At 39.5% G+C, this 19,998-nt stretch overlaps 1 protein-coding gene across 1 annotated transcript in view; it reads right to left on the bottom strand.

Annotated features, from left to right (window-relative positions):
* CFAP47 (cilia and flagella associated protein 47) overlaps nt 1–19,998 on the bottom strand; it is a 566,656-nt gene that overhangs the window by 465,763 nt on the left and 80,895 nt on the right. Inside the window, exons 19-21 of the mRNA XM_047844880.1 lie at nt 19,632–19,709; nt 14,358–14,502; nt 3,509–3,603 (exon numbers count right to left, since the gene is read on the bottom strand). Of these exons, the coding sequence (XP_047700836.1) occupies nt 3,509–3,603; nt 14,358–14,502; nt 19,632–19,709 (318 nt within the window). The remainder of the gene's footprint in view (nt 1–3,508; nt 3,604–14,357; nt 14,503–19,631; nt 19,710–19,998) is intronic.

Below are 19,998 nucleotides of genomic sequence, written 5' to 3'. Positions count from 1 at the left end.
GGTAGAGTAAGAAGGATTAGTTAAGTGACTATAACATGATATAGCCGTTAAATAATAGGATAGATCATCCCTAAAAACCGAAATTGTATTTAGAACACTTAATGACACAAAAAGCTATCCATAACATTTTAATTGATACACTGAGTAAAAAATACAGATTATAAATAGTTCATAAAGAGGGGTGGCTGTGTGGTGAAGTCAGTTAAGCACCCAACTCCTGATCTCAGCTCAGGTCATGATCTCACAGTTGGTGAGTTCAAGCCCACATCAGCCTCTGCACTGATGGCACAGAGCCTGCTTGGGATTCTCTCTCCTTCTCTCTGCCCCTCCCCTACTTGTACATGCTCGCCCTCTCTCTCTTAAAAAATAAACTCTAAAAATATAACAAACAGCTCAAAAAGTATTGAGCTGTATTATTTCATTCTAATTATAGATGTAGAAATACAAAAATATAGATAGAGGAAAAGGAAGAAAAACAGAGCTCTAAATATAATCAGAGGTCATTGTTAAGTAGTAGGATTTATTTATTGTTTATTTTTTTCTCTCCACTCTTCTAAACTTCCCATTTAACTTTGACAGTAAACTTTAATAAGCAGGAAGAGAATATCATCGACACACCAGATTAAAATATAAGTTGATGCTGGCAAAACTTGCAAATGGTTAGTGTATATGAGAGTTGAGTAGATATTAGAATACTCTAAAAATGAGAAAGATAAACATCTTCTGAATCTCTTCAAATCACTTGTTAATTATGCTTTTTGTCTGAATTAGAAAGACAAATTAGAAATACCTTGACAATATTTCATGAACTTCAAAGTCCTCTGCTGAAAAGATAAAAATCTAAATAATATTTATACTTTGTTATTTTCTAATAGCCTAAAGTAGGCCAAAGAAAAGTATTTGCAAGATAATTTTCAAATAAAGAAAAGATGGTCTCTCTCCTCTTGATAACCTTACTAAAAAGTACATATCTAGAAAGGCACCTTGATGGCTCAGTCAGTTAAGCATCCAACTTTGGCTCAGGTCATGATCTCATGGTTCATGGGTTCAAGCCCTGTGTCAAGCTCTGTGCTGACAGCTCGGAAGCTACAGCCTGCTTTGGATTCTGTGTCTCCATCTCTCTCTGCCCCTCCTCTGCTTGTACTCTATCTCTCTCAAAAATAAACAACAACAAAAACCTTTTTTTAAAGTAGCTATCTAGAGAACAAACTGGCAGTTGCCAGAGTGTAGGTGGGTGGGGGGATAGGTGATGGGGATTAAGAGTACACTTATCGTGATGAGCACTGAGTAATGTATAGAATTATCAAATCATTATACCGTACACCTGAAATTAATATAAAACTGTATGTTAATTATACTTCAATTTTAAAAAATAAAAAAATTTTCTTCCAAAAAAGTAAAACTATCTAAATATCACTGTTCACTAATGTAGATGAATAATTACTTTACCAAACCTATGGAAATCAAATATAGTATAGTATGCATCTGAGTATACTTAGTGTTGTGTTTAAGATGAAAAATTTCATTTTCTCTAATGTCAGAAAAGTAGCTTTTGCTACCTCATTCACTACGCTTGCCTAAAACTAGAAAAGACACAAGAGTGAACTCTGTAGACAATATCATTCCATGTGAATCACATGTGCACAAAACCTACAAAAAATATCCCAACTAATGTACTTTACTTAAAAAAGCAAAATTAGGGGCTCCTGGGTGGCTCAGTCAGTTAAGGGTCCGACTTCGGCTCAGATCATGAACTCAGGATTCATGAGTTCCAGCCCCGCTTCAGGTTCTGTGCTGACAACTGGGAGGCTGGAGCCTGCTTCAGATTCTCTGTCTCCCTCTCTCTCTCTCTGCCCCTCCCCCACTTGTGCTGTTTTCCTCTCAAAAATAAATAAACATTAAAAAAAAAAAGCAAAATTAATCTCTAGCATTTTCTTAAATCTAACCATGTCTTCACATTTTCTTTTCTTTTTCCTCCTGAAAGCTACATGACAGCCATCATTGTTCTTAAAATATGACTTCAATCTCAGGAAACCGTACTTCAGTGACATTACTAAGAATGGATCATTAGGCGCACCTAACCTGGGTGGCTCAGTCAACTGAGCGTCTGACTTAGGCTCAGGTCATGACCTCACAGTCTGTGAGTTCGAGCCCTGCATAGGGCTCTCTGCTGTCAGCACAGAGCCTGCTTCAGATCCACATCCCCCCTCTCTGCACCTCCCCCACTTGCTCTCTTTCTCTCAGAAATAAACATTTTTTAAAAAATGGATCATTAAAGATAGTACTTTGCATTCAACACACTTTCTAACTGTGTTATTATTTTTGCTTAGTTCTTTCTATTTTATACCTGTTGGGTACAAGGCATCATGCTAGTCATGCTGGAATAAAAAGTGTTTTGACATAAGAGTCTTATACTCTAACTGCCATAGAGAAGTCTGATTCTTGTTTAGGAGGATACAGCAATGTTGGTGAGGGAAACAAAGGCAAGAGAAACTTAGCTTAAATTAAATCTCCTTATAGCATGCAGCTCACTGACAGACACCTGAAACATGTAGAGTGTGACCTTCCTCAAGCAACTCATGGCTGCCTGACTTCCTTAATGTTTTTGTTTTATTAAAGACTAAAAGTAACCTTATCATAACAGTAGCTAGCCCCTCAAGGTCCTGAAAGCCTTGCTTTCAAATTCCCTAGAAACTTATACTATCCCTAACCCATACTAACTTAAAAGTCTATCATCGGTCACTCCTCACAACCCCAGTGCAGCTCTTTCTGCCCACGGTTCCTGTCCCCGTGCTTTAATAAAATCACCTTTTTGTACCAAAGATGTCTTAACAATTCTTAGCCATGTGCTCAAGAACCCCATCAACATGACTTCTCACATTGAGAGTAGCAAGAAGCTCTCTCCTGGCACTTTTGTTGCAAAACTTCTGAAGTAAAAATATATGAGAAATGGCTCCTGAAATTTTGCCAGTGGTACCCCTTGTTCCTGGGCATATTCCAGGAAAGGTGTTTTCTTTGATTTTGTTTGTTGTTTTGAAATTACTAAACATCAAGGGATACTATAAAAAGAACCAGAATCATAGGAACCCCTCTTAAATCCTCACAGCACATCTTTGGTAATTTCAAGTAGTGATTCTAAAAGCATTAAACATTTAAATGTAAGTACATTTAAATGTAAGTACAAAGCACATGCTAGCTCAAATATAAATGATTTGGGGGTTAGCCTCAACTTTCCTTCATAACATGCCATATACTGAACTTTGTAAAGAACGTAACTGAGACCCTAGGTTCCTTGTATGTGTTTTCTGTACCTCATGAGACTCTGGAAGCATGAGCCAGACAGCTCTAGTAATCATTTTACCGAATTAAAAGGTATACCAAGGCATGTTTACAAGTAAGAAAAAGACCCACCACAAAAAGAGCTTAGATGACCTTTGAGAGCTTCTGAGTTAGGATTATCTAATTCCACTACTCCCCAGTAAAATGAGTAATAGAAAGCTGAACATACTTCTTTGGGAGAAAATGCTATGCCACATTCCAGAGATGTCCCTTCCTCTACCTCCAGAGAATATATGTCAGGAAATGCAGGGTCTGTGAAATGCCCTAAAAGACATAAAAAAGAACATTTTTTTTAAGTCAGATACATATCTATAATACCACTGTTAAATGTGGAAAATGAAACTTTGAGAAACCTCATAAGCATGTCTATAACAATCAAAAAGCAGTTGCTAAAGTATCTGTGCAGGGCTTCATAAACTTGCTGTTGGTTAAAAAATTGCTCCTAAGACTTCCGGCGGCAAGATGGCGGCTTAGGAGGACGCTGGGCTCACCGCACGTCCTGCTGATCACTTAGATTCCATCTACACCTGCCTAAATAACCCAGAAAACCGCCAGAGGATTAGCAGAACAGAGTCGCCAGAGCCAAACGCAGACGAGAGGCCCACGGAAGAGGGTAGGAAGGGCGGCGAGGCGGGGCGCGCTCCACGGACTGGCGGGAGGGAGCCGGGGCGGAGGGGCGGCTCGCCGGCCAAGCAGAGCCCCCGAGTCTGGCTTGCAAAAGCGGAGGGGCTGGGCGGACTGTGTTCCGACAGCAAGCGCGACTTAGCGTCTGGGAGGTCATAAATTAACAGCTCTGCTCGGAAAGCGGGAAGGCTGGAGGACAAAGGGAGGGAGAGCTGCTGAGCCCCCTGACGACAGAGCTCAGTTTGGTGGGGAACAAAGGCGCTCGCCAGCGCCATCTCCCCCACCCATCCCCCAGCCGAAATCCCAAAGGGAACCGGTTCCTGCCAGGGAACTTGCTCGCTCCGCGCAAACACCCAAATCTGTGCTTTGGCGGAGCCAAACCTCCGGCAGCGGATCTGACTCCCTCCCGCTGCCACAGGGCCCCTCCTGAAGTGGATCACCTAAGGAGAAGCGATCTAAGCCTGCCCCTCCTGCCCCCGAGCACCTTGCCTACCCACCCCAGCTAATAAGCCAGATCCCCAGCATCACAAGCCTGGCAGAGTGCAAGTAGCCCAGAGGAGCCACACCACCCCACAGTGAATCCCACCCCTAGGAGAGGGGAAGAGAAGGCACACATCAGTCTGACTGTGGCCCCAGCGGTGGGCTGGGGGCAGACATCAGGTCTGACTGCAGCCCCGCCCACCAACTCCAGTTATACACCACAGCACAGGGGAAGTGCCCTGCAGGTCCTCACCACGCCAGGGACTATCCAAAATGACCAAGCGGAAGAACTCCCCTCAGAAGAATCTCCAGGAAATAACAACAGCTAATGAGCTGATCAAAAAGGATTTAAATAATATAACAGAAAGTGAATTTAGAATAATAGTCATAAAATTAATCGCTGGGCTTGAAAACAGTATACAGGACAGCAGAGAATCTCTTGCTACAGAGATCAAGGGACTAAGGAACAGTCACGAGGAGCTGAAAAACGCTTTAAACGAAATGCATAACAAAATGGAAACCACCACGGCTCGGCTTGAAGAGGCAGAGGAGAGAATAGGTGAACTAGAAGATAAAGTTATGGAAAAAGAGGAAGCTGAGAAAAAGAGAGATAAAAAAATCCAGGAGTATGAGGGGAAAATTAGAGAACTAAGTGATACACTAAAAAGAAATAATATACGCATAATTGGTATCCCAGAGGAGGAAGAGAGAGGGAAAGGTGCTGAAGGGGTACTTGAAGAAATCATAGCTGAGAACTTCCCTGAACTGGGGAAGGAAAAAGGCATTGAAATCCAAGAGGCACAGAGAACTCCCTTCAGACGTAACTTGAATCGATCTTCTGCACGACATATCATAGTGAAACTGGCAAAATACAAGGATAAAGAGAAAATTCTGAAAGCAGCAAGGGGTAAACGTGCCCTCACATATAAAGGGAGACCTATAAGACTCGTGACTGATCTCTCTTTTGAAACTTGGCAGGCCAGAAAGAATTGGCACGAGATTTTCAGGGTGCTAGACAGAAAAAATATGCAGCCGAGAATCCTTTATCCAGCAAGTCTGTCATTTAGAATAGAAGGAGAGATAAAGGTCTTCCCAAACAAACAAAAACTGAAGGAATTTGTCACCACTAAACCAGCCCTACAAGAGATCCTAAGGGGGACCCTGTGAGACAAAATCCCAGAGACATCACTACAAGCATAAAACATACAGACATCACAGTGACTATAAACCCGTATCTTTCTATAATAACACTGAATGTAAATGGATTAAATGCGCCAACCAAAAGACATAGGGTATCAGAATGGATAAAAAAACAAGACCATCTATTTGCTGTCTACAAGAGACTCATTTTAGACCTGAGGACACCTTTAGATTGAGAGTGAGGGGATGGAGAACTATTTATCCTGCGACTGGAAGCCAAAAGAAAGCTGGAGTAGCCATACTTCTATCAGACAAACTAGACTTTAAATTAAAGGCTGTAACAAGAGATGAAGAAGGACATTATATAATAGTTACAGGGTCTATCCATCAGGAAGAGCTAACAATTATAAATGTCTATGCACCGAATACCGGAGCCCCCAAATATATAAAACAATTACTCATAAACATAAGCAACCTTATTGATAAGAATGTGGTAATTGCAGGGGACTTTAACACCCCACTTACAGAAATGGATAGATCATCTAGACACACGGTCAATAAAGAAACAAGGGCCCTGAATGAGACATCGGATCAGATGGACTTGACAGATATATTTAGAACTCTGCATCCCAAAGCAACAGAATATACTTTCTTCTCGAGTGCACATGGAACATTCTCCAAAATAGATCATATACTGGGTCACAAAACAGCCCTTCATAAGTTTACAAGAATTGAAATTATACCATGCTTACTTTCAGACAACAATGCTATGAAGCTTGAAATCAACCACAGAAAAAAGTCTGGAAAACCTCCAAAAGCATGGAGGTTAAAGAACACACTACTAACGAATGAGTGGGTCAACCAGGCAATTAGAGAAGAAATTAAAAAATATATGGAAACAAACGAAAATGAAAATACAACAATCCAAACGCTTTGGGACGCAGCAAAGGCAGTCCTGAGAGGAAAATACATTGCAATCCAGGCCTATCTCAAGAAACAAGAAAAATCCCAAATACAAAATCTAACAGCACACCTAAAGGAACTAGAAGCAGAACAGCAAAGGCAGCCTAAGCCCAGCAGAAGAAGAGAAATAATAAAGATCAGAGCAGAAATAAACAATATAGAAACTAAAAAAACTGTAGAGCAGATCAACGAAACCAAGAGTTGGTTTTTTGAAAAAATAAACAAAATTGACAAACCTCTAGCCAGGCTTCTCAAAAAGAAAAGGGAGATGACCCAAATAGATAAAATCATGAATGAAAAGGGAATTATTACAACCAATCCCTCAGAGATACAAACAATTATCAGGGAATACTATGAAAAATTATATGCCAACAAATTGGACAACCTGGAAGAAATGGACAAATTCCTGAACACCCACACTCTTCCAAAACTCAATCAGGAGGAAATAGAAAGCTTGAACAGACCCATAACCAGCGAAGAAATTGAATCGGTTATCAAAAATCTCCCAACAAATAAGAGTCCAGGACCAGATGGCTTCCCAGGGGAGTTCTACCAGACGTTTAAAGCAGAGATAATACCTATCCTTCTCAAGCTATTCCAAGAAATAGAAAGGGAAGGAAAACTTCCAGACTCATTCTATGAAGCCAGTATTACTTTGATTCCTAAACCAGACAGAGACCCAGTAAAAAAAGAGAACTACAGGCCAATATCCCTGATGAATATGGATGCAAAAATTCTCAATAAGATACTAGCAAATCGAATTCAACGGCATATAAAAAGAATTATTCACCATGATCAAGTGGGATTCATTCCTGGGATGCAGGGCTGGTTCAACATTCGCAAATCAATCAACGTGATACATCACATTAACAAAAAAAGAGAGAAGAACCATATGATCCTGTCAATCGATGCAGAAAAGGCCTTTGACAAAATCCAGCACCCTTTCTTAATAAAAACCCTTGAGAAAGTCGGGATAGAAGGAACATACTTAAAGATCATAAAAGCCATTTATGAAAAGCCCACAGCTAACATCATCCTCAACGGGGAAAAACTGAAAGCTTTTTCCCTGAGATCAGGAACACGACAAGGATGCCCACTCTCACCGCTGCTGTTTAACATAGTGCTGGAAGTTCTAGCATCAGCAATCAGACAACAAAAGGAAATCAAAGGCATCAAAATTGGCAAAGATGAAGTCAAGCTTTCGCTTTTTGCAGATGACATGATATTATACATGGAAAATCCGATAGACTCCACCAAAAGTCTGCTAGAACTGATACAGGAACTCAGCAAAGTTGCAGGATACAAAATCAATGTACAGAAATCAGTTGCATTCTTATACACTAACAATGAAGCAACAGAAAGACAAATAAAGAAACTGATCCCATTCACAATTGCACCAAGAAGCATAAAATACCTAGGAATAAATCTAACCAAAGATGTAAAGGATCTGTATGCTGAAAACTATAGAAAGCTTGTGAAGGAAATTGAAGAAGATTTAAAGAAATGGAAAGACATTCCCTGCTCATGGATTGGAAAAATAAATATTGTCAAAATGTCAATACTACCCAAAGCTATCTACACATTCAATGCAATCCCAATCAAAATTGCACCAGCATTCTTCTCGAAACTAGAACAAGCAATCCTAAAATTCATATGGAACCACAAAAGGCCCCGAATAGCCAAAGGAATTTTGAAGAAGAAGACCAAAGCAGGAGGCATCACAATCCCAGACTTTAGCCTCTACTACAAAGCTGTCATCATCAAGACAGCATGGTATTGGCACCAAAACAGACACATAGACCAATGGAATAGAATAGAAACCCCAGAACTAGACCCACAAACGTATGGCCAACTCATCTTTGACAAAGCAGGAAAGAACATCCAATGGAAAAAAGACAGCCTCTTTAACAAATGGTGCTGGGAGAACTGGACAGCAACATGCAGAAGGTTGAAACTAGACCACTTTCTCACACCATTCACAAAAATAAACTCAAAATGGATAAAGGACCTAAATGTGAGACAGGAAACCATCAAAACCTTAGAGGAGAAAGCAGGAAAAGACCTCTCTGACCTCAGCCATAGCAATCTCTTACTCGACACATCCCCAAAGGCAAGGGAATTAAAAGCAAAAGTGAATTACTGGGACCTTATGAAGATAAAAAGCTTCTGCACAGCAAAGGAAACAACCAACAAAACTAAAAGGCAACCAACGGAATGGGAAAAGATATTTGCAAATGACATATCGGACAAAGGGCTAGTATCCAAAATCTATAAAGAGCTCACCAAACTCCACACCCAAAAAACAAATAACCCAGTGAAGAAATGGGCAGAAAACATGAATAGACACTTCTCTAAAGAAGACATCCGGATGGCCAACAGGCACATGAAAAGATGTTCAGCGTCGCTCCTTATCAGGGAAATACAAATCAAAACCACACTCAGGTATCACCTCACGCCAGTCAGAGTGGCCAAAATGAACAAATCAGGAGACTATAGATGCTGGAGAGGATGTGGAGAAACGGGAACCCTCTTGCACTGTTGGTGGGAATGCAAATTGGTGCAGCCGCTATGGAAAGCAGTGTGGAGGTTCCTCAGAAAATTAAAAATAGACCTACCCTATGACCCAGCAATAGCACTGCTAGGAATTTATCCAAGGGATACAGGAGCACTGATGCATAGGGCCACTTGTACCCCAGTGTTCATAGCAGCACTCTCAACAATAGCCAAATTATGGAAAGAGCCTAAATGTCCATCAACTGATGAATGGATAAAGAAATTGTGGTTTATATACACAATGGAATATTACGTGGCAATGAGAAAAAATGAAATATGGCCTTTTGTAGCAACGTGGATGGAACTGGAGAGTGTGATGCTAAGTGAAATAAGCCATACAGAGAAAGACAGATACCATATGGTTTCACTCTTATGTGGATCCTGAGAAACTTAACAGGAACCCATGGGGGAGGGGAAGGAAAAAAAAAAAAAAAAGAGGTTAGAATGGGAGAGAGCCAAAGCATAAGAGACTGTTAAAAACTGAGAACAAACTGAGGGTTGATGGGGGGTGGGAGGGAGGAGAGGGTGGGTGATGGGTATTGAGGAGGGCACCTTTTGGGATGAGCACTGGGTGTTGTATGGAAACCAATTTGTCAATAAATTTCAGAAAAAAAAAAAAAAATTGCTCCTAATACCGTGGTTCTAATCAGCCAAACTGACATTCAAAAATGGAACAAACATATTTAATCAGCAAAGGGACGGTAAACCCAGTTTTAAAAACCTCCAAAGTCGAAGCAGTGTATCACAGTCATATTCAGATGAATGTAGAAAGGAATGAAGGTCAAAGTCAGATAATGGACCGAATCGTAGATCCAAGAAAGTGAAGGTCTCATTCTCCAGCAAAGACAGAGCAGCGAAGACCCAGACCTCCTCCTGATGGCTCCAAGGGTCCACAAAGAAGAAAAGAAGAATTTTATACAAGGTCACTCTTTGACAAAATGGAATCACTCTAGATACGAAAGCATTAGGTGAAGATAAAGAAACAACTGTCAAATAATAATGCAAACTTCAGGGTCAATAATTAAAACCACTTAAATAAATTTCTAAAAGAAGTTCCTGAAAGATCAAATGTTTGTTCCAGTAGAACCTCTGTCCTCACTAAACAATTCTAAAAATCCTTTTTTCTCCCTAGAGTTTTCTGATTAACCCAAGGAATGGTAATTATTTCAATCACCTGTCAGGAAAAGAACTTCGATAACTCACTGACTGCACTCTCCTTCAACTTATTCAATTTCACTCACTTTGATGTATAACGTAAAAACCATTAAATGACTGAAAAGGCCATGGAGTGTGTATTAACACCAGCACTGTTTGTAATGTGGGAAAAGATATACATATTATACAGGAAAGAGTACCCACCTAGAATGAGTATATATCTAGAAGACAGAAAATATAATAAAAACAGAGGAATAAATATTCATAAATATATTAGGAATATATACAATAAAAATAAATTTTCATAAATATCATTGTAATATTTATTAACATATAGTTTATGAAATGCAATAATGCAAGACAGCTTCAAAAAGTATCTCTTAAGTGCCTATAATGTACACAGCACCATATTGGGTAAGTCTAGTAGAAAAGAAAACTTACAAACATAGTCCTTGACCTCAAAGAACTCACAGTGTGGTAGGGGAGTCAAACAGGTACACAGCTCTTTTTGATACAAGACAGAAATTGTTAGTACTATAATGAGACTTACACAATGTCCTAAGTGAGTAAAGATTAAAAAAATAATTTCAACCAACTGGACAGGAATGGGGATGGGGTTAATGACTCCTAGGGACTTGTAAGGCTGAAGCTAATTTATAAAAGTGGTGGGATCGCAGGCACCAGGAACAGAAGAAGAAGCATCCTAGGAGAAGGGAACCCAGGGCCACTGGAAGGAAATATGGAACACAGTATGGCTACAGCAGAGAGAGAGAGAGAGAGGCTGGAACCTACAAGGGGAAAGATGACTGGAAAGACAAGGTGCAGTCCTACCTAAATGGCTCTCAACACTTCCTCTCCCTTAAGTCCTCTATCCATTAATTGTGAAATGACCATGAGAAAAACCAAGTCTAATTTGTTGCAGAAGGGTAGTTATGTGGTCAAATACTTAATAATAACAGCATACATTTTTCAGAACACTTTAAGTATAAACTTTATTGTAAATTGTTAATAATTATTAAGATCAAGGGAAGTACTCCTAGACTGTGTCAGCAGCCTGCTGCTAAGAATCACTGCTATTGGTAACAGGAAGCCAGCAAAACTTTTTTTTTTTTAATGTTCATTTACTTATTTTGAGAGAGAAAACATGCACGCCAGCAGAGGAGGGGCAGAGAGAGAGAGAGAGAGAGAGAGAGAGAGAGAATGAATCTCAAGAAGTTTCCGTGCTGTGATACCCTGACGCGGGGCTCAATCTCACAAACTGTGAGACTATGACCTGAGCAGAAATCAAGAGTCAGATGCTTAGCCGACTGAGCCACCCAGGTGCCCCCCAGCAAAACTCTGTGAGCAGAGGACGGATGTGATAAGATCCTTGCTTTAAGGAGACCACTCTCTGAAAAAGGTATGAGGAGAAAAGCTTGGAGGCAAGGGAAAATTGGAAAAGATAAAGCAGTGGCCTAGAAGGGAGGCTGGACCCAGGGCTAAGGCCAAAGTGTAGAAACAAATGCCCTCTGCAGGCTAGCTTTATAGAAGAGCGAAGGGTCTGTGATCCATTGAACAAGGTGCATGAGAGTATATGAGGCAGAGGGCAAGAGTAAAGTGTTAAGCAACTGAAGTCACAATATTGAGACTGAAAAAAATATATAGACTTCATATGTATTTCCAACTGCCTACTGTAATCATTCCTGAGCTAGGGCACAGTGTCCTCACACAGCATGCTCACCTAAACCTGATCCTCCTTCTATATTACATCAGATATGAAGTGTACTTCCAGTCACCTACCTCTTACAACCAAAAGCCGGGAAACACTGGAGCCTTGCTCCTCTTCCCTAATACCTGTGTCCACACGGTAACAAAGTCAGAGTATTTGTAATATCTCAGGACCGTGGCACTCCCTTCCTTCCCATCTCCAGCACCACTGCCTGTGTTCAGGCTTTCATCAGTTCTCACATGTAGGGCCACAATCCCTCGCTAATCTCCCTCTGGTCTTGCCCTTCTCATTCCCACATGTTCCCCCAGCCCATTCTCAACTTGGCTTCAAAAGAAAAATTAGCAAAATGTGAGCCTAAATCACACCACTGCCTGGATAATATATCCTTTAATGGTGCTGCCTAACCTCGAGGATAAAAGTCCAGAAAAGATCCTTAGTAACCTGGGTCTCACTTGCCTGTGCAGTCCAGTTCCTCCATGCTGTATACATCCTGAACTACTTGCCATATTAACTCATTTCTAGGCCTTTGCTTACACTCGTTCACATATCTCCTTTTCTTGTGTATCTCCTCCTCATTCTTCAGGACTCAGATTAGGCATCAGCTTCTCCAAGAAATCTTTCCTTACTACTGATTCTCAACGAGTTTTCCTGACATATGCTCCCTTAGCATCATGTACTGCCTTGTCTTATAGCATCTGCCATGCTATATGGTAATAACCTGATTTTCTGTCCAGCTGTCCTGTTATAGGTGGTCTTCATTTATCACTTAGAGCCATCTTGCTCTGTACTGCTCTGTCCTGAATTCTACAGGTCGATTCAGCTAGACCCCGTTGTTCTTCTGCCTCTGATTCGGTTCAACCACAGGGAGACATAGCAGTGGGATGTCAGAAGGTAGGGGGTATTTATGCTCTCATGTCTTTACTGCGTTGGCCACCGTTCTGGCAATCACTGCACTCCATTACAGCTAAAGCTCTTATCAGTTGGTCCCTCTTTCATAGTTTCACTGATCATGAGGCTCCAGTAATATCTTGCCTCCTCTTACTCCTTCAGGTGTGGAGGTAGTAGTAGCTTCCATCCCTTGTTGATTTTTTAAGTTTATTTATTTTTGGGAGAGTGAGAGATTGCACAAGCGGGGGAGGAGCAGAGAGAGAGAGGGAAAGAAACCAAAGCAGGGTGCAGAATCCAAAATGTCAGCAAAGAGCCTGACACGGGCTCAAACCCATGTACCATGAGATCATGACCTGAGCCACACGGGTGTCCCCCCTTATTGATTTCTTTTAACCCAACTCCGACCTCCATAGATAAATTCCTTCCTTAAATTCTCTTCAGTTAAACCCTTTGAATGAGTGATCTGTTGACTACTGAGACCCTGACTGATAAACTTACTGTTCACTTCTTAAGAACATAGAAAATTTCTTTTCTTTAAAGACTCAAAGCCTAGTATCTAGCCTATAATTGGTATTCAACAAATATTTATGGAAGAAGAAATGGCCAAACCAATGGTTGGCAAGATTTTTCTGTAAGGGTCCAGATACTAAATACTGTAGGCTTTTCAAGCCATATGGTTTCTATCACAACTGTTCAACTCTGCCATTATAATATGCAAGGAGCCATAAATAATATGCAAGCAAATGAGTGGGTCTGTACTCCAATAAAACTTTATGTATAAAAACACATTTCAGGCCAGATTTAGCCACAGGCCTTACTGTGCCAACCACTGGAGTAAACAAATGAAATGTCTTTATAGAAGCACCTATCTTTTGGAGCACATGGGTGGCTCAGTCAGTTAGTGTCCAACTCTTGACTGCAGTTCAGGTCATGATCTCACAGTTTGTGAGATCAAGCCCTGCATTGGGCTCTGCGCTGACAGCTTGGAGCCTGCTTAGTATTTTCTCTCTCCCTCTCTCTCTGCCCCTCCCCTGCTTGTGCTCTCTCTTCCCAAATAAATACATTAAAAACTTAAAAAAAAAAAAGAAAAAAAAAAGAAGTGCCTATCATTTAAACTTAATGTGACATAAAGATACTTAATATATGAGTAAACAGATAGCTCTCCACAGACATTTACCTGAAATTCTTGGGCAATTAAAATTAGCAATTAATAATTTCATTTTCATTTATAATATATACTTAGACATAACAGTCTTAACTATATTAAATCAACTCATAAGCATAGTTATATGTTATGCATTAGCAAAATATTCTTATATTAATATTGGTATGTTTCCAGAAATAAAACCATGATGAGTTATAGAGTATAACCCATAAGAAAAGCATGCACTGAGTAATTAAAAACATTTAAGAACAATTGCCCTTGACTTACAGTATTTTTCAAAATCGTACCTTAAAGCAACTTAAAACTGTTTAAAAGAGTATTAATATAGTATAAAAAATATACCTAATTTACGTTGGAAGTCCAGAGAAAAACATTCAAAGTCTTGTAGATTAAATTCCACTCTGGCACGTGTTATACCTTTGTTTTTTATTATAAATGGAATAATTTGAGTAGTGCCAACATAGGTACCACTGAAGTTAAATACGCCCTAAAATTTAAAAAAGAGTAAGAATTAGAAAGCAGAGTAATATTCTATGAAAATAATGTAAACCAAAAATTATACTTTAAGAATCTTAAAGTTCTCATCACAAGAAAAAGAATTTAACTATGCTTGGTGAAATACATTAACTGGATTTATTATGGTGATCATTTTGCAACACATAGAAATATCAGATCATTATGTGGTACTCCTAAAACTAAGACAATGTTATATGTTAGTTACACCTTGATAAAAACTTTACACTGTTATTTCTTATCAAGGACATTAACTACAGTATGCTATAAAAATTGGTCACATTTTCCTTCCTTCCCCCTATCTCCTATATGTAATCAGTTACCAAATCCTGTTCATTCTGCCTCCTTCACTTCTTATCCCTAACATAATTGTATGAAGTTAGTAACTCATCACTTTTCATTTCATTTCTGACCTGAACTTTCTCCAATTCTCCCCTCCACAACTAAGTCACAAATTAAACTAACCGTAAATCTGATCATATCACTTCCTATCTTAAAATGTGATGATTCTCCTTCAATTTCCACACAAAGTCCAAATTTGTTAGCAGGGCTCATAAAGCTCATCTTGACCTTCCCCTGCCTCACCTAGCTCCACTCTTACCCCATGACTTCATACTTCAGCAAGCTATATGACCTGTCATTTCCAACCAATACCTAATGCTTCACCCTCTGTGTCTTTATCAATGTGTCCCTTCTGTTAGGAAGGCTTTTCTCTAACTTGAAATTGCCTGATAAAATATTATGTATCCTTCAAATCCCAGTTAGATAAACCAAAATTTATTATGCTGTGCTCAGAACTATTTCTCTTCCTTATATTTACTTACCATTACATCATAAAGACTGGTTATTTGTTTACAGATCTGTCTCTCCTAGTGGACCTTAGGCCTGATTCATTTTTATATCTCTAGTACCTGAAACCTAGCTTAAATATATGTAAGTCATGTTTATTGAATGTATTGTTTTTTTAATGTGCACAACTTGGTGAGTTTAACATGCAGCTATTTTTTGTTTTTTGTTTTTTAATTTTTTTAATGTTTTTATTTATTTTAGAGAGAGAGAGACAGAATGCGAGCAGGGGAAGGGCAGAGAGAAAGAGACAGAATCCGAAACAGGCTCCAGGCTCCAAGCTGTCAGCACAGAGCCCGATGCGGGGCTCAAACTCATGAACTGTGAATCATGACCTGAGCCGAAGTTGATGCCCAACCGACTGAGCCATCCAGGCGCCCCTGCTTCCCTTATGTTAATCTGTTTTGTATCTTAAAGTCTTGATATGAGTGAAGTCATATAATATTTGTCTTTCTCTAATTTCGCTTAGCATAATACCCTCTAGCTCCATCCACGTAGTTGTAAATGGCAAGATTTCATTCTTTTTGATTGCTGAGTAATACTCCATTGTATATATATACCATTTCTTCTTTATCTATTCATCCATCGATGGACATTTGGGCTCTTTCCATACTTTGCCTATTGTTGATAGTGCTGCTATAAACATGGGGATGCATGTGTCCCTTCGAAACAGCATACGTGTATCCCTTGGATAAATACCTAGTAGTGCAATTGCTGGGTCGTAGGGTAGTTCTACTTTTAATTTTTGGAGGAACCTCCATACTGTTTTCCAGAGTTGCTGCATGAGTTTGCATTCCCACCAGCAGTGCAAAAGAGATCCTCTTTCTCTACATCCTCGACCACATCTACTGTTGCCTGAGTTGTTCATGTTAGCCATTCTCACAGGTGGGAGGTGGTATCTCATTGTGGTTTTGATTTGTATTTCCCTGATGATGAGTGATGTTGAGCATTTTTTTCATGTGTCAGTTGGCCATCTGGATGTCTTTTGTGGAGAAGTGTCTACTCATGTCTTTTGCCCATTTCTTCACTGGTTTATTTGTTTTTTAGGTGTTGAGTTTGATAAGTTCTTTATAGATTTTAGATACTAACCCTTTATCTGTTATGTCATTTGCAAATATCTTCTCCCATTCCGTTGGTTGCCTTTTAGTTTTGCTGATTGTTTCCATCGCTGTGCAGAAGATTTTCATTTTGATGAGGTGCCAATAGTTCATTTTTGCTTTTGTTTCCCTTGCCTCCAGAGACGTGTTGAGTAAGAAGTTGCTGAAACCAAGGTCAAAGAGGTTTTTGCCTGCTTCCTCCTCGAAGATTTTGATGGCTTCCTGTCTTATGTTTAGGTCTTTCATCCATTTTGAGTTTATTTTTGTGTATGGTGTAAGAAAGTGGTCCAGCTTCATTCTTCTGCATGTTGCTGTCCAGTTTTCCCAGCACCACCTGCTGAAGAGACTGTCTTTATTCCATTGTATATTCTTTCCTGTTTTGTCAAAGATTAGTTGGCCATACGTTTGTGGGTCTATTTCTGGGTTCTCTATTCTGTTCCATTGATCTGAGTGTCTGTTTTTGTGCCACTGAATGTATCTTAACTTCAGCAGACGTGCCAAGCATGTGCTGACATCACAAAATTCTGTAGGATTCCTCTTTTGGCAGAACTACTACATTTTAGCCTTACAGTTTCTAAGTAAAAGAATTATACATAACATTAAAGAGAAATGTTGAGGAAAATATTGCATTATGGTCAAATGGCCACTATCTGTCTCACTTATAATGTCAACCTAGTTCTACAGGTGAAATCTGTAAAATCCAATATGGGTCATAAAAGTCTGATGCTTTGTATATGCACAAAAATCACTCCTCTTTTGCCATGCTGGTCTTGTCCATATGTTCATTTGGATAAAATTTCATAACTGTTTTTAAGATACATATTCCATGCCATACAGTTATTAAATGTATTACTGACAAAGGTGCCTGGATGGCTTAGTCAGTTAAACATCCATCTCTGGATTTCAGCTCAGGACATGATCTCATGGTTTGTGAGTCTGAGCCCCACGTTGGGCTTTGTGCTGAGAGCGTGTACCCTGCTTGGGACTCACTCTTTCCCTCTCTCTCTGCCCCTCCCCTGCTCACTCACTCTCAAAAATAAATAAACTTTAAAAATCTTTTAAAAAATAAAAATAAATACATGTATTACTGATAATATCTGGTGATGCCAGAATATTATTTTTAAAAGGCAGTTAGGCAGCTATGCTTAAAATTCAACATATTAAAGAATATTGATATATATTAATATCAAGTCTTAAAAAATTACCCGATTGTACCATAACATGCAAAGCATGCCACAAATTCCTTTAGGGTGTGGAAATTAAATAGTAAAAGTCTCCATACACTTCTAATATTGTTCAAGGAGAAACACTATAGCAATGGAAAAAAGCACTCTAGATACTAAGGGTTTAGTCTCGAAGAATCACCACAGTCTTGGACAAGCCAGCCTAGTATTTGCCAATTGATGTGGACTTATCATGTCTTCAACACCAAATAAAATAAAGGTTAGAAGATTATAACTCAACGGGGCACCTGGGTGGCTCAGTCAGTTAAGTGTCTGACTTCGGCTCAGGTCATCATCTCGCGGTCCTTGAGTTCAAGCCCCCACCTAAGGCTCTGCACTAACAGCTCAGAGCGTGGAGCCTGCTTCAGATTCTGTGTCTCTCTCTCTCTCTCTCTCTCTCTCTCAAAAATACACAAAAATTAAAAAAAATTAGTTAAATAAAAGAAAATTATAACTTAAAGCAAGACACTAGAATTGTGGTGATGCCATTAAAGTACAGAATAGAAATGAGGCCCTACTGGAGGCACTGGCAGCCTCATCAAGATCTGCTCAATTTAATTCAGCACCAGAATGATGTCAGGTGCTGCAGTACTAGTGGGAGACAAAAACAGATGTGCAGATGACCTCAAAATAATACGACAAATGCTATGATGAAGATGTTCCCAGAGTTTAAGATGTTTGTAACATATTATAAATTCCACAATGGAGGGGCATATGAGCCTGCTTTGAAGGATCAGAGTTAAATTTTTTGGGTAGATGAGACCAGACTTAATTCCTGAGAGACTTGCCAGGAAAAAAAAAAAAAAAGTATGTGTGTGTATGTACTCTGTCAATTGTAGGACAAAGTTTTAGCAGGGTACAGAGCAATGATTTAAAAAATAAATACAACTAGGGGTGCCTGGATGGCTCAGTTTGTTAAGCATCCGACTTCAGCTCAGGTCATGATCTCACAGTTCGTGAGGTCGAGCCCCACACTAGGCTCTGTACTGACGGTGTGGAGCCTGTCGCTTGCATAGAGTTCTGTGTCTCCCTCTTTCTGCCCTTCCTCCATCCCTGCACACTCTCTCTCTCAAAAATAAATAAACATTAAAAATACATACATACATATATACAACTAAAGTTCAGAAAATGCAAATCAAGACCACAGTGAGATATCATTTTATACTTAATAGATAAACATGAAGTCTTACAATACAACTTATGGAAAAAAAGGATGTGGGGTATTGGAAACTTGAGAAGAAAATATGGAAACTATCTTGTGAAGCCAAAAATGCACATATTCTGCGATTCAGCAACTCCACTCCTAGAGAAACACTGGCATTTGTACCTTGTAAGATATGTACACAAATGTTCCCAGCTGTCATGTTTGTAGTAACCAGAAAACAGAAACACTTCATTGAATGGACAGCAGAATGGATCTACAAATTACAACAGGTCTACTACAACATAACGGACTACTAAGCAGAAGTGAGAAGGAAAAAAATACAGCTACACACAATTTAGATAAACTTTGCAAATATAATAGTCAGTTAAAAGTAACTCACCAAAGACTACACACAGCACATGTTTGTTACAAAGCTCAAAAATGAATGAGCCAGGGGCGCCTGGGTGGCTCAGCTGGTTGAGCATCCAACTTTAGCTCAGGTCATGATCTCGCGGTCTGAGAGTTCAAGCCCCGCATCGGGCTCTGTGCTGGCAGCTCAGAGCCTGGAGTCTGCTTCAGATTCTGTGTCTAGCCACCCAGCCACCTCGTTCAGTGGTAAATAATTAAACCTTCATTTCATATTCTGCTTCATCACTTACATTACATATATAAATTTCGATGTGCCAAAGTATTATATAATAAAATATTTTCAAACATAAATGGGTTGACTAGGGACACAAAACACAAGTCACCACACTTATAAACCAGTTCCACAAATAGGTAACGTACTCACCGGGTTAATTTCCACATCAGCAATCTCAACAGATCCACCAATCCTAAGGTCTATGACATTTGCATGGCGAATAGCAACCTTATTTAAGAGAAATATAAAACTTTGTAGTAACCGCATTAAAATCTCCTCGCATCTTGCTAAAGTGTTACCTGGCATTTCGTAATATTTTAAAATTCAAATACTCATACCATATTATAAATGTCACAAGATTTATTCTGACAGTTGTCATCGCATTTCTTGTTATGCAGAATTTATTCCTAAGAGGAATGAATGTTCAACTCTCAAAAACCTACACCACAAGCAGGACCAGTTCACAGCTTATGAATTTGATGACAGAGTTCTACCCATGTGACTAGATGTTATTGCC

The sequence above is a fragment of the Prionailurus viverrinus genome, chromosome X (assembly GCF_022837055.1).
Source record: "Prionailurus viverrinus isolate Anna chromosome X, UM_Priviv_1.0, whole genome shotgun sequence".
NCBI classification, from domain to species: Eukaryota; Metazoa; Chordata; class Mammalia; order Carnivora; family Felidae; genus Prionailurus; species Prionailurus viverrinus.
Note: the sequence above shows the minus strand (reverse complement) of the source record. Positions and strands in the feature narration are given on the sequence as shown.